Source organism: Sander lucioperca, chromosome 4 (genome assembly GCF_008315115.2).
Source record: "Sander lucioperca isolate FBNREF2018 chromosome 4, SLUC_FBN_1.2, whole genome shotgun sequence".
In the NCBI taxonomy this organism is placed as follows: domain Eukaryota; kingdom Metazoa; phylum Chordata; class Actinopteri; order Perciformes; family Percidae; genus Sander; species Sander lucioperca.
Window position 1 is genome coordinate 7383283 of NC_050176.1, and position 19552 is coordinate 7402834.

General features: G+C 39.0%; 1 protein-coding gene across 3 annotated transcripts in view; it reads left to right on the forward strand.

Moving 5' to 3' along the window:
• The window catches only part of pik3r5 (phosphoinositide-3-kinase, regulatory subunit 5), a 21126-nt gene extending 2748 nt beyond the window's left edge, over positions 1 to 18378 (forward strand). The window contains exons 2-19 of one of the 3 annotated variants that reach the window (XM_036000757.1): positions 1267 to 1420; positions 6194 to 6309; positions 9331 to 9446; positions 9585 to 9653; positions 10947 to 11085; positions 11611 to 11680; positions 12250 to 12424; positions 12862 to 13030; positions 13156 to 13224; positions 13400 to 14292; positions 14456 to 14581; positions 14841 to 14972; positions 15219 to 15312; positions 15861 to 15937; positions 16570 to 16663; positions 16926 to 17008; positions 17600 to 17715; positions 17928 to 18378. In XM_036000757.1, coding sequence (XP_035856650.1) covers positions 6210 to 6309; positions 9331 to 9446; positions 9585 to 9653; positions 10947 to 11085; positions 11611 to 11680; positions 12250 to 12424; positions 12862 to 13030; positions 13156 to 13224; positions 13400 to 14292; positions 14456 to 14581; positions 14841 to 14972; positions 15219 to 15312; positions 15861 to 15937; positions 16570 to 16663; positions 16926 to 17008; positions 17600 to 17715; positions 17928 to 18078 — 2673 coding nt within the window. In that variant the 5' untranslated portion in view covers positions 1267 to 1420; positions 6194 to 6209 and the 3' untranslated portion in view covers positions 18079 to 18378. The remainder of the gene's footprint in view (positions 1 to 1266; positions 1421 to 6193; positions 6310 to 9330; positions 9447 to 9584; positions 9654 to 10946; positions 11086 to 11610; positions 11681 to 12249; positions 12425 to 12861; positions 13031 to 13155; positions 13225 to 13399; positions 14293 to 14455; positions 14582 to 14840; positions 14973 to 15218; positions 15313 to 15860; positions 15938 to 16569; positions 16664 to 16925; positions 17009 to 17599; positions 17716 to 17927) is intronic. The other 2 variants (XM_031288966.2, XM_031288967.2) reach the window with 2 other exon arrangements.
• The last annotated feature ends 1174 nt before the right edge of the window (positions 18379 to 19552 follow it).

Consider the following 19552-nt stretch of genomic DNA (forward strand, 5'->3'; position numbering starts at 1 on the left):
AAATAACAACTGCCGTAGTGGTCATGTGTCAGGCTTGAAATAATAAAAAAGAAAACAGATTAATGATGGATGGCTGATTGGAGAAGGCAGACATTGACAAGCTTTGTTGTTTACCCCACAAAGAGTAGCTGATGTACAGTAATAAATAAATATAATATATATAATAATAAATAAAAAATACAATACAATACCACAGATATCAGATATGAAGTGTGAAGTGTGTCACCGCATGTAGTAGTTTTTTCTGTTTATTTCACATCTAGCAGAGGTTAATTACACTTTCCCAGTGCAACACCACTCAATGCTTCCTGTTTGTCTCTTTTACGACTGTGGTATCAGTAAAATCTTCATTTTCACCTTTATGACACACACTTTGAGGTTGTGTGTGTGTGTGTGTGTGTGTGTGTGTGTGTGTGTGTGTGAACATATGCATCTCTGCACATGCACGACACACCTGTTGTTGCTAAAATCACTCAGGGATGTAAGCCTTAATACACGCAAAGTGTGTTTACCCATATCACATTTAAACAAATGTAACAGGACATGGTTTTCTACTGGAAATCATGGGTATCTGGATCCTTATCATTTGTTGAATGATACATTGTTGTTTATTGTGAAATAGAGAAGACAAGGTTTATGTAACAGAGTCAGCATTGACTCCCTGTTGTTTGGAGTGAAGTGTCATAACCTGACATTATAGCACCTGATATTTGCATCATATGTTTATCAGGATTTATTGCAGAAGTGAAGACCAAAGGTAACTAGTGGCTTTCTGTGCTGTAAGTGACAGAACAACATCTATGTTTTGGTACAGTACTGAGATGTACAAGAGCAGATTGTTACTTTATTATTTAAAGCCAATAATTCCTACTTGAGTCACTTATATGGAATTGCTCATACTGTAGGTCTACTTGAGTACATGTAATGTGATAAAGTATTAGAAGTACCGCAAGATATTTCAGCAAAATGCAGTTAAGCTGGACCCCTTATGAGGAAAGAATAATTTACAAATAACATAGAAAAAAGTTGTAAACCTGCCTGGCTTAAAAAAAGGTTAAAAATCAAGCTTCAAAATTTATCTTTGACCTTGGTAACAGGATTTGACAAAACAATCTAACCTAATGGCCAACATGAACAAGAAGTAAGTAGAACTTTTCAACAATTGCAGTTCCATGACAACTGGGCAAACTCCAGCTTGGTGTATGAGACTTGGTGAGTTGTCACCGGTAGCGGTTGTTTGAACTAAAGGGAAGCACTTTGTTACAGGAGAGCTTTGGAGTTGGACCGCTGTTGTTTCCTAAAGCCATAAGAGGCCATTTCACATCCAGTAGGTCAGTTGAGAGAAAGGAGGATAACAGCTCTGTGGGCCAGCAGAGGAAGACTGGATGTGAATATCAGACTCTATCAATCAGGAGGGGGGGTTAGTTAAAATGACAGGAACGCATAATGTACACACACACACACACACACACACACACACACACACACACACACACACACACACACAAGCTCTCCTTCCTGGTCTGTGGGAGTATGTCTGAGAGTCTGATCACACCACAACAATAGGGAGGCACCTGCTTCCTCAGCTTAGCAGGGAAGCTATCTTCCTGTTAGGAAGCAGTTGGTAATGGGATCAGTGGGAGAAATGGGAAGCGGCCTGCAACGAGATGGAGGGAGAGGGAAAAAGAGGACAGTACGAGAAAGAGAAAGAGAGACACAGGTGGAGGTGCAGGGTCTGCTTGTTTATCTGGGAAATGTTGATACTTGTAACGCTAGACAAGAGAGGGAGACTGACAAATAGGAGAAAACATCAAGAGACAGCAAAGGAGAGGTGCTCTCTCTCAGAAGGAATTGGTTAATCCAGTGTAAATCTAGTTGCTCTTTCACAGCACAGCACTGCTTGTTATTGTCTGACTGTTGCAAGTTGCAACCCATTAAAAAGTGGAAGTGACCTTATTGACACTTAGGGATGTGCTGCTTACATCCTCTTATGAAACACCACAGGCTCATGCATTTAGCAACATGACTAGCAACTCTACGTAAACAACTATGATGACACTCTGGAGTTGGGATTGAAATTCTCTGTTAAAATCCCAATCAATGTACACTGTAGCATCGCTCACAGTAACATAATGACATGTTCCTTAGGTGTGATGTTTTATCACAGGAAATTGACTATTACATCTTGTGTAGTTATTGAATTTCAGTAGTTTTGCCTGTATTTTGATGCTTGTTATACAGTAGTATGTTTGCGTTAAGAAAGAACCTGTCAGTCACTCTGGCCTTAATGAATGTAATTGTCCTATAAAAATTATCAATAGCTGACTTAACTGTAAATGATTATTAATTCCCTAAAGACTCAGTATATAAAATCCCATTTGTGTCTAACTTTTCTTTGAGAATAAAATACCCCTGTACCATTTTGTGCAATAAGGCTGCTACTTTAAAATGAATACTAAACAGTAACTTGATGCCTAGTATTACTAGTGATAAACCTCCTAACAACACTTTCACTGTATCATGCCACCTCGTATAAGGTATTCACCTCTTTTATTACCTTTACATGTCTCCATTGAACCCCATCCTGGATGCAGGAGTCATCACGGCTCTGACTTATTAGTTCCTTCCACTCCAACTGGGCTCTCATCCAGCTCTGTCAACCCTGACAATGACCGGAGCCCTTTGCACAAGCGTCCAACACGCTCGGCTCTATACCCCTGCTCAGTGCAACTTGGGACACCTCTTAGACACAATACCTCCCTGGGGAGGAGAGGCCGCTGAGAAAAAGGGCTACATGGATGTGTTTACCTCTGGAGCTGTTGGTATTGTTGTTGAATGGTAACTGTAGGAAAAGCAGTGAAATGGTGGGGGATAATTGAGCTTCATTCCTCTGCCCTTCTGAACTTGGGTTTGCATGAGCTTCCTGCCCTACCCCTCCACCTGTGGTATTGATGAGGTCGGTGGGTCGGATGTTTGTACAGCGTATGTGTGTGTTGGCACTGTATATGTGTGTATAAGCATGACTATGTGAATATTTGGACAATGTTTTGTGTAACATGTAACGTTTCAATAGCTGTGTTTGTTTGTTGTTTGTGTTCACTTTTCATGTTGACTTATGAGTTTGAATGCCTTTAAATGAATAGTTTGACATTCTGGGAAGTACACTTTCTTGATGAGCATTAGATGGGAAGATCGATACCACTCGGATATATGAGAGAGGTGTCAATCCTCTTTTCTGACCCATGGAAAGAGGCGAATAAGCATATTTTTCCAAAATGTCAAACCATTGCTTTTAAGTGTACAGTGTGTGTGTCTGCATGTATGTGTCAGGTAGTTATTAGGTGAGTGGGAGTGCAAGAGCAAATGAGTCATTCATTAACACGATTTGTTTGACAGCTTTCATTTATTTCTAGCTTTCATGTGAAATGGGGAATTTATCACACTCTGGGGAAAGTTTGAGAAGATGTAATCAGGCAAAAACAGTTTTTGATGTCATTGCTTATTTCTGTCTGTGCGCTGACTTTACTCTGTAAGGACTCAGTTAACACACAGAATGCTTATTTTTCATCACTGAAACAAGCTCATGAATTATGTGTGCACATTTAGCTCTGATTAATATCATCAAAATTATTTCATTTTTGAGAAATTATGATTATATAGCCTATATAGAAACTATTTATATATTACAAACACTAAGCTGTTCAAATTCAAAAACAGCAAATCTTTAAAAAACTTCTTTAGGGAAGTATAGTTGTTCTGCTTCTTAAATTTGGAGGTTTCACAGTACTCACATATATACTGTATTTCCATGGTAAAACTCTAATATGAGGTAAGCTTTAAAAATACATCAAGCACGACCATAATGCATTACCAACAACCATGTGGTCTTCTGACCGTTCATTAAATGTTACAGTGTCTTTAATTCCAGTATTTTTCTAAAACACAAACAAAGCTAACACACTGTCACATTGATAATTATTTTCTAGCTCAAAACTAAATTTCACAGATATGTGCAGTGTCTGATTATTATGTGCATTCATAGCCAAAATGTATGGTGTATTTAAAAAAAAAAAAGAAATATATATATATATGTATATATCCCATTTACTCAGATGTTTCTTAGCTGACAGATATAAAAGACAAGTTTGTTTGTATCATCTTTCAACCAATGAAAAGAAACAGATTTAAACAAATCGCCTCATCTGCCTACACCTAAACATTAACACTATTTGTGTCATAAACAAACACATTCATTGCCTACTTCTACAAACCTCAAAGAGATTGACAAGACAGGGTTTCCCTTTCCCAGCAACATACTGTACATGCAAATTGAGTTGACCATCACAGTGGTTAATTTGTGTTTCATCGTATCTGGTGCACCTGTCCCCCCACGAAACAACTGTGCATTTTTCAGGGGAATTCTAAAACCTTGCAATGTTATAGTTACCAGTGAAGAAGTGGTCACTGTACAAATCTGAGCATATGTTTTACTGAAAGATTTTCCTTGTTTTGGTGCAGTCTGGGTTGACTTTTGGTTTTGCTTGGTTGGGGTCGCAGCTTTCAAACTATGTCATTAAGCACCTGCCACCATGAATGTTGTTTATCTACCCTAAAAGAAAATCTGTCACTTGACTTCTTTTAAGTAACTAAGGGGACGTCCCTCGTATATTGTTATGTATATTGCTTCTGATGAGATGTGTTCATTACAGAACTGAAACAAGTTTCCACCCCTGGTTTGTCCTCAGGTGTTGTATGAGAAACAGCCAAATACACTGATAAACTGAACGTTATAAAAGTGATGTTCAGCACACCCTCATGAGTCAGACATGATGTACTTACTGTTCTGTGGTCATACTGGAATTTTACATTTGTCTGTTTTCACGACATCTCCTTGATCTGCAGCATTGTTTCACAAATCTTCGTAGCATGGGACTGATTTTAAATCTGAAATTACTGGGGGCTTTTTCTCTTTTACCCTTTTATAAAAGTCATAAGGTGATCATTGTGGGCTTGTTTTGGTTTGCTTAAATGTTGCTGTTAGTAATAGTTACCATTATGTGTTTTACACTAATTACTCAACATCTGTGCGACAAGAGTTTCAATAAGACTCCTGTTTGTAAAACTGTGTATGGCCTGCGGCAGCATCTGGAAGGACATAGTCTCGACCTATCTGCACAGCGCTGTGGTCTGGCTCTACCACACATACATTCCAGGATAGGAGAAAAAAACGCTTTTGGTTGTTTGCATTTCTTTAAACCAGTCACAATCGTCTTGGGCGGCGCAAAGCTACGGACACAGTGAGGGTGGCTCTGCAAAATAGTCTCGGGAAGCAACTTGTTTTGGTGGAACATTTGCACCCAAAAGTTTACAAAAGTAAATGCCACATAGAATATTAAGTGAAGTTAACTGTTCACACAATACAGTAATGTGAGCTATTTAAATAAGCTCTTACCAGTGTATTGCCATGTGTATTTTGTCCATAGCAAATCCACACCAATTGGTCCCAAAACATCCCAGCCGTCCCCATATTTTCTTCAAAACTTGCCATTTTCAGCGTGTAGCTTGCTAGATCGAAGTTTGTTGTTGTTTTGCAAAGGAAACAGAATTTGAGAATGGCAACACAGAGAGCAGAAAGTGAGGAATGTCTGGTAGCGCTGGATGTTAGGGCAATTATCCTGGAAATGTACTGTCGTTGATCCAGACTAGGAAAAACATAACTGACATGGAGCGAGAGCTAAATGTTGTTTGTTGTTGTATGATTTAAAATTTTAAATATACTTCAGAACATAATAGGTAATGTTGCTCTTCTCAACATTTTTCAAGACTTTTCATAAAACTGTCTCTTTTTCATCAGAAGCATATGTGTCACATTTTAGGAACTATGGCAACAAAAGGAGCAATACAAGCAAACCCCCGTGTCTGTTTTTCCTTCCCCTTAGAAATGTCTCTTTATGGTTTGTGTATCTTCTACAAATTTTCATACTTACCGCGTGATCTGCCTTCATGCAAAACAGATGTGATAACACATACTGTTCATGAAAAGAGAGAGGCACGTTTGTGTGCATGTGTGTGTGTATGTGAACATCTTGCACGCATACAATCAAATTTTCAGATAATATTCCAAAGAATACATGAATGGTAATGTATCACATTTTGATTCTTAATATCAGCTCTGTTTCCCATCCCTCTACAGAACCTGAGTGGTAAAGATGCAGCACACCTCATGCACAGAGGACAGGATCCAGCATGCTCTGGACAGGTGTCTGGACGGGCTGAGACAAAGTCCCACAGCAGCACACCACTGGAACGGTAAGACTATGATGACGATCACAGCTGAGATTTGGTTAAAGATTTGGCATGAAGCAGTGAAGCTTGTAACAACAACTAATTACGTTTCTGCGCTGCTTCAGTGAAGATGATTGAATTTCTGTGGGAATTTTTATGTAACTTTTCAGTTAAAACCTCACATCTTAGAAATGAGAACTTAATACAGAAGCAGGCTTGTTTTTATAACATTTCTGACTTTGTCTCATGTGGTGATATGATATGATAAAAGCGGGGGAGTTGCAAAGAAACATTCATAGCCACAAGTATGTAGGCCAACTTGCTTTATGTCAGCACATCTGCTATATAATCAATAAAAATACAATCAGCTAATGACCACATCGCACCTCCACACAACCTAAGAAACTTTTTTTCTGATCTTTGAATTAAAGTGAGTGATGTTTTTGATATTGTGCCGCCTCGCGAATCATGCCTGAATCATACATCAATAATAGCCTAATGTTATGCATGATGTATGATGATAAAGAACCAGAAAAGTAGAAATGCATGGCAAAAACATATTGTCAATATTTTAGAGACCCCCCCCAAAATGACACAAATCCTGTTTTCAAGGGAGCTCATGCATTATTAAGAGGGGCCAAGCTCCCCCTGGCTCCACTGTAGTTTGGACCCTGGTTGGTCGTTCAATCCTGGCTCCTACTGTGCACATGAGCCTCAGTCAAATAAGGGTAAAATCATATATATGTTTTTATTTATTTCTTTTGGCTGACGTGCTAATCTAGAGCCACTTACAACAATTGAGCAGTTTTGCCTAAGCTCTCGTAGCTTATGCGTGGGGGTCACACCTGTAACCTTGTTTCTAGGAAGGTACACGCAAACACATTTTCTCAGAAGTATCAACGCCAGTACACACATTTCAATGTGATACACCATGTGCTGTTTACAGTGCTGACTTGAACAGAAGGCATGTTGTTTGTTCTCACTTTCTCAACACAAGAGCTGCGTGTGACAGAAACTGAATATATGGGTGTCTGAGCTTGTTGTTGGTGACACTGTTGCTGTCAGATCATCAGGGGTTACTGGGTGCTGAAGGAAGTTGTGTGAATAGACAGCTGGGAGGAAGTGGTGGCACAGACCGCAGTGTGTGAGTAAGGCATCATGGGGCAGGAGTATATGTGGCACAGTGTGTAAAAACAGGGTAGAAGATTAAATCGACATCGGCCTCCCGCACGTCAACCAGTGCCAAATATAGTCACGCACACTTACACAAAGTTTTATACCCTCAGACTGTGAAGATGTGATTTTGACATTTAAAACACGCTATAAGCTGGAGTTTGTTTCTTATGTGTCATTTCCTCACTTTATTTCACGACTCCATCTTCTGTTTAGAAGATTTCCAGGGATCACATGCACAGTATGTTGTCTATGAGTGTGATTACATTCATATGAACTATACTGAGATATTCAAATTTACATCTCAACAGGATCATTTAAAATGTACAGCTTCATTTCCAGTGCTGGAATCTTAACAAAATAAACCTGTGTAGCTCTCCAGTTAATAATCATGATGCAAAAACACCTCTGACCTCCAGAGATGTAACTCCTAGGTGCCAAAAGACCAGTTTCTTGGATAACATTTCTGTGTAACCTGGACAACTCCTGATGTGTTGCTTCCTCTGAACCTGAGCTTCTTAGAGATGCAGTCGGAGTCGTTGAGAGAGAGGAATCAAATGGAAAGTAAGGTGCTTGTGAGGAGTCAGCATTCACTTTCAGTTGTTGTTGTAAGTGTGGTAGACCTTAGATTGGTGTAGATACCGTATGCACAGCTCTCTCCTGTAGTTTTATCTCGTTTCCATTTCACACTGTAATAGAAAACTTGCAATCAGACCTCAACACTTCTCCATCCCAAAATATGTCTAAATTAAAGTATCCAGTGGGATTTTGTGAGAACAAAAAAAACACACACTTTATATAACCCGGTCAAAAATGATCTGTGAGTCTTGCTATCCCCAATTTTTGTAGATTACACTTTAATTCCTCTTCATTTTTTTATTTTTTATTTTTAGTACCAAAACACGTCTTTTGGGAAGATAACTCTGTTGTCTTGCAACAAGAAATCTGTCCTGCAAAAACATCCTAACTGAAACACTGAACAAAAGGTGATAAAACACACCCCTGAAGTGCACCAGCACTGACAGTTAAGGACTTTAAAGTTTTGCTGTGAGTAGTTGCAAACCACCCTTTGGTTCATGGCTGGCCCAGACCCAAACGCAAGATTGACACCCAATTCCTAAACAAGGTGTTGTATGATGAAATTAGATGCACTTCCATTCATATAGGCCATGATTTGTTGGATTTCACATCTGGAATGAATGGCCTCATATCAGCTGAAGTTCCAGGTTGCAATAAATAATAAGCATTTGTGTAGCTGTTTCTAATTTGTTGTGATAATGTGCAGAAAACGGCTTCAATGGTTTCAAACGGTTTCAGTTGAATGTCCGTACTCGTAAGTGGAATGGATGTGCAGTCAAGTTAGGGTTAATAAAGACATTGTTTACATAAGACTGAACTTACAATACATTTATAGAAGAAGAGTGGACGTAGAGTCTATGTTGATGGCCTACAGTATGTCATCTATTAAAACTACAGTATACCTGGCATCAACAGACTTTAGCTTAGAGAGCTTTGCATCGCAGGTAGGATTCCAAGTGGTGAATCTTTTTTTTTTTGATTATTTTTTGGGCATTTTAGTACAGATATAGCTGCAGACTCCCTCTGCACTTGTCAGCAACTGAGTGCAACAAAAACTGACCCAGCATCACTAGTTGGTGTCTGTTGGCTCTGTTTGACAAACAGGCAGTGCTTTATTGTTCTGCCTGTGCCATTGTTTATTGAATATCCTGACTAATGGACTCTGTCTCCCACAATTGCGGTGGTGAGGTAAAACATGTGACCTTTGTATCTCTTTCTATGTTTAACATGTATCTGTCTGTGCGTGTTGAATTTGTGCACTAACATGAATCCACATGTGCTGATGTCTTTCAGTGCTGATGTGCTCAGCGGGTCAGTCAATGAACCGCTGGAGCCTGGAGGAGCTGGTGAAAAGGGACCCTGAGAACTTCCTCATCCTCTTACAACAGATCATCAGGAAGACCAAAGAGGTGAGAGGTCAAAGGTCAAAGAGAACATATTGCCCACTCTACATGTTGTTTAGTAATGTGTCACTGTTGACAGAACTATTAGTACTAAATGTACACCCAAATAACTGCTCTCTTCTGTCTCAATGTGTGTGAGTTCAGGTTCAGGATCAGTGTCAGTATGAGCTGGTGGCTCCCCTCGCTATCATGTTCTCCTCCACATTGCTTCAGGTACTAATCCTCATCCAGGTGTTATCAAAACCTTTAACTTTCCTTCACCTCTTAGTGTGCGTTTCACATGTTTAAGGGCACTCTCAGAAGGTTAGTTAGTTCCTTAATTCAAACCACTATGATGTTGTTGGAGGTGATACTGTGACCAAAGCTTCTAAACACTTAAGCAAAACACTTACTGGCTTGACAAGAACTGTTTGTTTCATAAACATTGCTTCTATTTTGCAGTCAGGCTGATTTAACGTAAGTAGCCCAGTAATCACGTCATGGGAAATCTGATCCACTGATGTATTACTGGTTAGACAGAAGCCAGTAGAAGCCAGAAGCTGTCACAGCCAACACGGTTTGAATGCTTCAATAGGTTGACATAATTCTATACAAGTATTTATACTTTACATTACATTACAACATACTTCTTGCGATTGTCTTGATAGTGGGGTTTTTTTCATTAGGAAGTGAGAACCCCAGAGTTCAGTTAGAGCTGTGTAGCAACTGATATTGTTACAGCTTTGAGGTTTTGTAATGACGTGACAAATGTCCTTTTGGTTGTTTGTCATAAAGCCTGTAATAAAATAAAAGAGTGGCTACTGAAATACCATCACATTATTACACTAAACTTGGTTAACTACCTTATAATGTATGTGACATATTTTTAGTTATGTAATAATAAAATTGAGCAGTCATGTGATAATGAATAAGAACAACAAACATATCATATAAGCTGATATTGTTGTTACATTGCCGTTTAAACCTCTTATAAAGTCATAAAGGCCAGTTATTGTACTAAATGGGAGTAATACATCAAAACAACAGGTTGTATTACATGTCTGATCCATTTATACTGAACATTTGGCATATTATTACATTATCGGTTGCTGTGAGGAAAACCTCCTCTCTTCAATAGACTGAAGTGGTCCATACAAATGCAGCAATGACTAGCCCATTAAGTTATTCTCAGAGATGCTACTTTTCTCTGTCATTTTAAATTGAATGTTTGAGCAACTAAATTGGCATGTGTTATTATTGCTGACACTCAAAATAATACAAAACATAGCATAATAAACATTTTATAGATTGATCAATCAGCATAGTTGCAGCTGTATCTGTCAATAGTGTTTTGAACTTTCACCATACATTCTGTAACTGTACAGTACATCAAATACATGCAATATAATTGAATGTATATAAGAAATAGCCCATTTATGCAAAAAAATGACCCATGAAGCCTCAAACAGGTCTTGTTGCTCCTTAACAGAACCCCACTAAAATACATGATTTGTGCTTTGGTTGCAGACACCATACTGTCCTCCAGACCCAGAGCTGCTGGAAGAAGCTATTAAGGTGTTTCGCTGCTTCCTCACCTGGCCTGAGCCTTACTGCAGTGTGTGTAGAAGCCTTCTCTCAACTCTACAGCTGGAGATCAAAGCCCCAGGTAAATATAGATGGGTTCATTTTGGGCCACTCTGCATGTGTGTGTTTCTATTTCTCTACTAGTCTGCAGTGAGTGTCTGAAACACGTACTTACTGCTGTCTTTCAACCCTGGTAATCGCCCTCCCCCTAGTGACAGTTCAAAGAAATGCATTAAGGATGACAATAAATGAAAAGGATGCTGCTTACCATAAACAACATTATCAAGAGCAGCAATGCAGGAAGATGATAAGGCTTCAGCCAGGTTGAACTGGGCACTTCTTCATAAATCGTTTGAAAGCGGATGAAGCTAGTGCATTTACAATGCAAAAATGCAGAAGCCAAATGTGAACACCTACAATGAAATTCACAAGGAAGTGCTAGAAACACAGCAACAGACTGAATGAAAACATTTGAATGAACTGAATGTTAAAAAAAAAAAATTCACTGTGATCCCTCAGATATAAACAGCACGCACACGCACACTGATAGAACAGAACAGATAGATTAGAAAAAGAATAAAATTATTATTATTATTTTTCCTCACAGGGATTTCCTTTCAGAGACTGGTAAGAGAAGAACAGTTCCTTAACACCCCCAGCCAGTGCTCCAAGACCATGTAAGTTCACTACAGACTGTAATAGAACTATACAATACACTGTATGTACTCTATGTTTACACAATTTAGGATTTATAGTAGAATAAAAAGTGCTGGTGATATACTGACATTTATATGTTTATGGATGTATGTATAATGAGTGCACACATACAACTTGTTTGTACAGCCTTGTCTTTGTTAGCGATGTGTTCATGACAATTTATTCTCAGTCCAGTTCAGACTGTGCTTTGTCTTTGCACCTTCCGCTTTCTTGATAAAATGAGCTGTTTATTTTCATACATGCCAGTGGTTCACAGTAACTTTATCTGATCTCACACCATATTTTTAAAATAAAGAAACAGCACTCAGTGTCCATAAGTTAACTAAATTATAGCACTTAGGTGGTTAGCACTTACGTGGTTTCCTGACCTGGAAAGTCCCTTTTCATCCCCTTCCCCACCCATCAACCCACCCACTGGACCCCACCACCATGCAGCACCACTGTCAACATCCTGTTTGCATCTTCTGCCATGTGAGTTTGCGTACATTTTCGCACATTAACAGTGACACCATCTGTGTGCTGCTTGCAGGACCGTGCTCCTGATGAACCCTTGTGAGGTGCCCACTGAGTTTCTCTTAGTGGCTGAGCAGCTCAGTCGCATTCAGCACTCGCAGGAAGAGACCTACATCACCCTGATCAAACACGCCTTCCAGTCCACACTAGGCACCAAGTACCCTCTACATAGCATCCATAGAGCCCTGCAGGTATGTGCTCAGGGCTCTGTACTATGGACGACAATCCATCAATAGTTCTCAAACAAAATTAAATAATATTTTGAGTATACATTTTGTGATTAAAATGTCCTTTGTGGTATAGGGTTATAGGGATTACATTATTGAATCAATTGTTATTTATATAAAGATGAGTGGCCTTTTAGTTAAAACATTATCCTTTAAACCCTGTTTATGTGCATTTAAATACCAGTTGTTGAAAGTATTTCAAGAAAATAGCAATTGCATTATACTAACATGTAAGCAAACCAAGGAAATGTGTAGCACTAAATCTACTGTGCGTAACATACATACTTTTGAAGAAGCCAATACAAACCATTAGAGAGTGTGTGACTTTTTAAAGAATTAGACAGGATAACTATTCATGAATGTGTCCCTTTACTATACCATATCACAAATGTTCTTTTCAGGCTAAAAGTGTGAATGAATTGGGGGAGATCTTCTCAGCGGTAAGTGAGGTTTTAGAGACGGCCGCTGCCATGAGTGACCCTCTGAAGGGCCGCAGTCATGTAATCCAGGGACTTGAGCAACTCAGGGAGAGCATGAGTATCCCAGCATCCAATGGAAGGAAGTCTGATGGTAAGAGGGCAGGTTTCATGAACTGGGGGATATATACACTGTGTATCACATCATAATATTTTAGTTTCCAGTGGATATTGCTCTGATAGTTATTTTTTTCTCTTTTTTTCTGACGTCCCTTTCAGGAATGCTACAAACTCTTCCCTTGCCTACAGCCAAATGTTACATGTTTCACTGGGAAAAAGATAACTTTGGTAAAGTATTCTGCATGATACTTAATTGATTCATACACAGGAATTATCTTTCTGTTTTAAGCTGATGGAGATTTCAGTTTTTCCTTCTTTCAGCACCAGGAAATCCATTCCTAATGATTAATTTATTTTTTGATTGCTGATTGTGATTGATATTTGGCTATTTTGATCCTTGCAGATGTTCTGAACACTCTTTTGGAACACGAGCCTGATGAACAGGTCACTAATGGGCAGGCTGAGGAGGAAGAAGAGGTAGACATTGATGATGAGCAGGAGATTGATAGGGAAGAAGAGGAGGAGGAAGATGACAAAGAAGAGGAGGAACATGGATTGCCTTCAATGTCTATCATACCTAATGGCTGCAGCAACAACCATCGTGCCTCCACCTTCTCGACCATCTCCTCCCTGTCCACCGCCTCCAAAGACTCCATGTTCTCCACCTTGTCTGTCACTTCAGAGTCCTATGCTCCGTCCCTCTTCTCTGTCACTTCTGGTGGTGATAGTGACTACTTTGAAGATTCGGATGACTACATCTGTTCCTCTCCTGTTGCTGAAAAATGTTCACCAAAGTCTATAAACAGAGCTTCGGCTCGGCTCAGCCAGCACTTTTACCGGCTCTTCATTAAACCCAAGAGCCCTCGGTCGCTATACCGGGCCAAAAGCTTAGGAAACACAGAATCAAAAGACCGTTTCGTGGTGCGAGAGAAGCGCTCCAACTCTCTACCACAGCAAGTCAAGTTACGCTATCCTGAGCCCTTCCTCCAGCCACAAAGTCAAACTCTCAGACACGTCTGCTTCCGAAGGAGGCCCATTCTCAGCAGTGATGAGGACAGTACGAACACTACGCTGAGAGTGGTGGTGTTTGGTGCTGATCAGGTAGCAGGGAAGGTGGCCCGAGCCTACAATAGCCTGAGGAGGAAGGAGAGTGCATGTCCACGTCTCAGCAGGGCCTTCAAGCTTCAGTTCTTCTTTGTGCCTGTGAAGAGGGACTCAATAGCAGGGCCCGTGAGTCTGAAGTCTCCTAATCCTGTGGTTCAATCTGGAACTCCAAAAGGAGCGGCCCTGTCTAACGTGAGTAGAAGAGTTCTCCAACCAAATGTCATACATTGAAGACAAGGTTTTGTTTATAACATCATATGTACTAAGCTGTCAAAGAGATGAGTTGTACGGTACAGAGTAAAGAAAGACAGATATGAGAATTCCACTGTTGTTATTGTTGCTTTTGCTGAAGCAGGATCTTCACCTCATGGGCACAGGGGACAGCACTAACGACATTGCTCATCTCCTTGGTATGTTGGACCCTTGGTATGAAAGAAACACTCTTAGCCTGCTTAACTTGCCTGCCAACGTCGTCTGTCAGGTACAACTGGAATTTAACTTTTACACTGCCTAACTAAAACTAACCCTCACGTTTATCCAACTAAGAACATGACTGATCTTTTGTGTAGTCTATTACTCAACCCAAATGTATACCAGAGAATTGTTATCATGCATATAGATAAAGCCTGGAGCATAAACACCTTTCAAAATGTCAAATGTTTTTGTTTAGCCTATACTTACATAAATGATCCTGCTGTATAATTGTATTAAGTATTACATTGTTTTGTATCGCTCTGCAGCAAACCTCAAAGACGGAGTCAGAGTCATATGATAGTTCATATGAGCACCGTCTGCCCATCCTGGCCGACTTGGTCCTGTACTACTGTCGCTATGCTGCATGGCCAGCTCTGATCCAACTCTATCAGGCTGAGGTCAGACACACTTTGACACACAAAAAAAACACACACACACACACACACACACACAGCAACAATACACTATATGCATCCCTGTCAGGGACCTTTTTTTTTTTTAAAACGCATACTGTAAGCCCTGTTGTCCAGACCTTGGCATCCTTGTGTACAGAAATAGCACTCTGACGCCCTCTGGGTCTTAGCATTAACAAATGTAACACTGTTTCAAACTCAGTGATTGATTATGGATCTTTGGTTTTGCAGTTGACATTAGCTTGTGGAGATAGGAGGACTGAGGTGTTCGTCCACTCCCTGGAGTTGGGTCACACCGCAGGAACACGAGCCATAAAGGCCATGGGTGAGTGTGACACACAACACACACACATATATCTTAGCAACCGTGCTGCATTAAGTAAAATCCTCCACATTTTCCATGCAATGAAATGCATCATCAGTTTTTATGAAACTGGACTACATTTACGATAGCGGAACATTTGTTATTTCTATACCAGGATTCAGTCTACTTCCACTTTTTTTTATTTCATTTGTCACCACCACTTGCACTTCTGATTTTTTATTTCCCTTTGAGAATTCAGGGAATGCTCTTTATGCCTCATGTCTGGTAGTTACTGTGATATTACTTAATATAATATATTAAGTAATATATTAATATAATATACATAATTCAAAATATTCTTCACACAAAATTATCTCGTTTTTGTCATTGCAAACCTAATATCTTCTACATTAAATGTAGAATCCAGTGTTCATGTTGCTTCACTAAATCTGAATGTTTGTAGTCATATTTAACGGCATTGTAGAATTCATTTTGCACTATTTTAAATGGTATAACTGAGACACTGGTCTAATGGATCACTGATGTGTGTTTTTTCTCTCTTCATATAGGTGCTGCCAGTAAGCGGTTTGGTATTGACGGTGACCGAGAAGCAGTGCCTCTAATGTTGGAGGTAGTGTACAACAAGGTAAGACGTTGATTGTTTTATTTCCTATCTGAATTCATGTATTAAAGCTGCATTTTACAAGAAAAGTAGAAAAACATCCCATTACTCTTTTGTAGACAGTGCAGGTTCTCCTTGTTTAGCCTTATTTAGCTGGTTTCAGTTATGGTCACTTCTCCAACCACAGGAAATGACACATCAAAATTTAGTGACAAAATACAAAGTATGCTAAACAGCCATGAGCATGCGCACTGTCCTGACCAAGCCTCTGTGGGGACATGTGGTATGAAGCATTAGAGAGTGGTTAACGTGATGTCCCACATTACTGATGTTATCCATTATCTGTTCCTTATATTTCATTAGATACATTTCCTCAGTTTAAAATATTGTTCAAAATTCCTGTTGTAGTCAGGCAGTAGTTATTATCTTTAAGGTGTTTTTCAAGATAGTTTTTTCAAAAACAGCAATCATCTTTTCCTCCTGTATAGGTCCTGTGCATGTGTGTGTGTATTTTCAGGCCTGTGTGTAATGTGATAATAACTGTACCAAGCAGAGTGAAAAATGTGAATTTCCCCATTGCAGGATTAATAAAGGCATGTCTTCTTCTTCTTCTTCTTCTTCTTCTTCTTCTTCTTCTTCCTTCTCCTACCATTCAGGTGGTGATTAGTGGGAGAAGCCAGTGGAAAAGAGAAACCAAAGTCTGTACGTCAGTAAACTTAACCAAAGCATGCAAGAATCCTGAGGAACTAGGTACACTACTAACATGTTAGCTACATGTAGATTCAACATAACATAATAATTAGGCTACTGTTTAGGTTGAAAGGGAACCTTTATATTTCAACAAAGATTGTTTTCATTAATCTCATAGGCACTGTATCTTCTGTTGCTCCTGCTAATGTTAACTGTAAATTCCTTGATATTTTCCTTTTGATAGCTTTGTTAAGTAATAATGAAGCAATTACTGCCAGATGTTTAAGCGTACTCATAATGTAACTTAAACAATCTCTGTCAGACTCAAAGATGGAGTGCCTGCAGCTCACAATGACTGAGGTCCTGAAGAGACAGAACTGTAAAAGCAAGAAGGGCTACAACCAGGTGAGCTATGATAGATCAGCCTGTTGTTGGTTTGTGGTTAGAAAAGCGCTGCAGCAGCACACTTTCACAAACAATTCTGCACCACATTCTCTATTTAAAGATAGAGATCTCAGTGCATTCTTGATAGCATCTCAAACTCATTGCACGTTTGCTGAGAACAAAGTTTTTCAATCTGACAGCTTGATGGAACAAAAAGCCAACAACACAGGCAAGACTCGCATCTGTTTTGCTTTTGTGTGTGTTTTGTCAGTAATATTATTTGCTCAACATTGTAGCTTAATCTCTTAACCTTGTTTAGATGTGGAGCTTTGATTTGCAATAGTCGTAACACAGCTCAGCAGAATGTAGACCTATTTAATTGATTGATTTTTAACTCAAGGTTCTCTTTACAACTCAGGGACAATAACAAGTGCTTCAAAAACAAAAGTAACACAACTCAGACAAGCTGCAATAGCAATAAATAGCAATAATATGCGTGCAAATATATCGACACAGTTTAAAAAGATCTAGCATTTTTTTTGTATTCCTCTCCAAAATGTTTTTCATTTGGTACAATGCATTTAGTTCTTGCTCTGTTCTTTCCTTTTGTAGCAGCTGAGCGTGACAGAGGTGAAGGTGGACAAGGTGCAGGTCAGCGGTGCTGGTAACACAACCTTTGCTGTATGTCTGGACCAGGATGAGAAAAAAATATTGCAGAGTGTCACCAGGTGTGGACACACACTATACAGACACACACACACACACACACACACACACACACACACACACACACACACACACACACACACACACACTATCTCTCTCTCTCTCTCTCTCTCTCTCTCTCTCTCTCTCAGGGAACATGGATAGAAACAATTACACACATATTTAGAAGTGTTGTTATTTATCTAACCCACGTGTCTCCCTCTCTCCCATATAGATGTGACATATCAGTGTGCTATAAACCTGACAGCTCCACTGACTGGAGGCTAAGAAAATCCCCGACCTCAGCCCAAATCCAGCCTCTTAACCCCACCTTTTGCTCCCTCCTTTGCCTGCCCATTGTCACTTTCAGTGGGGCTCTTCCCTGAGACTGCTGACCAGTGTTTTAGATGGTTTGAAAAAAACATATTCTGTGCACTTAGTTATGCTCTGAATAACAGACACTAATTGCAGAAGGAAAGTGCACATGGCATACAATTTTGATGGTGCCTCAATCGGCAGTGGGATGCATCTGTTGGAAACAGGAGGACTTGCAGAGAAGGGGTAATCAGGGAACAGCAGACCGTCTGTGATCGTGCAAATACATACCAAAGAATCTGAGAAACAAAGAAGGACTAAAGATATAATAGTTCTAATGATGCAGAGTCCAGCTTTCTCTGTAAAAAAAATCATTCACTGTTGTTAAGGAAACTGTTTAAGTTTCATTCCACAGGTTTCAGTTCCTTTTTCAGGCTGACAGAGAAGTAACCATACCCACAGTAACATTAGAATGTAATTTGGTCAAACAGGGTAAATCTACAGTACAGGCTCTCAGGTGAGATAGCACCCAAACATGGCAACACCAATATGTTGAAAAAAGCCTGGGTCCTACCAAGGAATGTTAATGTAGACATCATCTTGGAGTCAAAGTTTTGAGAACTTTTGTCTTGATCAACCGACTTGGACATGGAGGACCACGGGGATATTTTACACCTGATGACCAGACTGTAATATGTAATGCCTCCATTGGGGATGCTTCTGGGACTATATCTGAGAATGGACACTATGGACTTACATAATATGTAAATATTATTGTAAAATATTGCATTGCATGCTATGACTATAATGTTACACCATCATGTTTTATGTCTGTGACATCCTTATGTCTCCTAAGGAGTTACAATCAAGTCACTGTTTTAACTGCAGTAATACATATGACCAGCAGGGGGCTCTGTTGACATTCCAACTGACAACTGACAGTTGAAGTACAGTACTTTTTAATATCTGTAGTGGAATTTATGATATAATAATAATATATATATATATATATATATATATATATATATATATATATATATATATATATATATATATATATATATATACACCATATTTTAGCTCTTGCAAAGTGCTAACCTTTATTTCATCAAGGGCACAGATGTAAAATATAAATTTGATATGTGGTGCTAAAAAAACCTTTATAAAAAGTAACTGATTCATTGTACTTTGCATATATATATATATATATATATATATATATATATATATATATATATATATATATATATATATATATATATATATATGTATATATATATATATAATTGTTTTGTTGCTGTATAGGGATAATACCCTGACCATCTGACCGACTGAAATAGTACTGCACATACATATCTTATATGGAATTGAAGCACTTGAACATTAGATTAATAAATTAGGTACTTTTATGTTCAGATATATGCCTACATGCCTTTTCTAATGGAAATATTGCAAATAGCTATTTAAAATTGTACCATCAATGCAATGGAAACATCTAAAATTAAATCTTCATTAAAATGTATGTCTTCAACTGTAGATTAATTT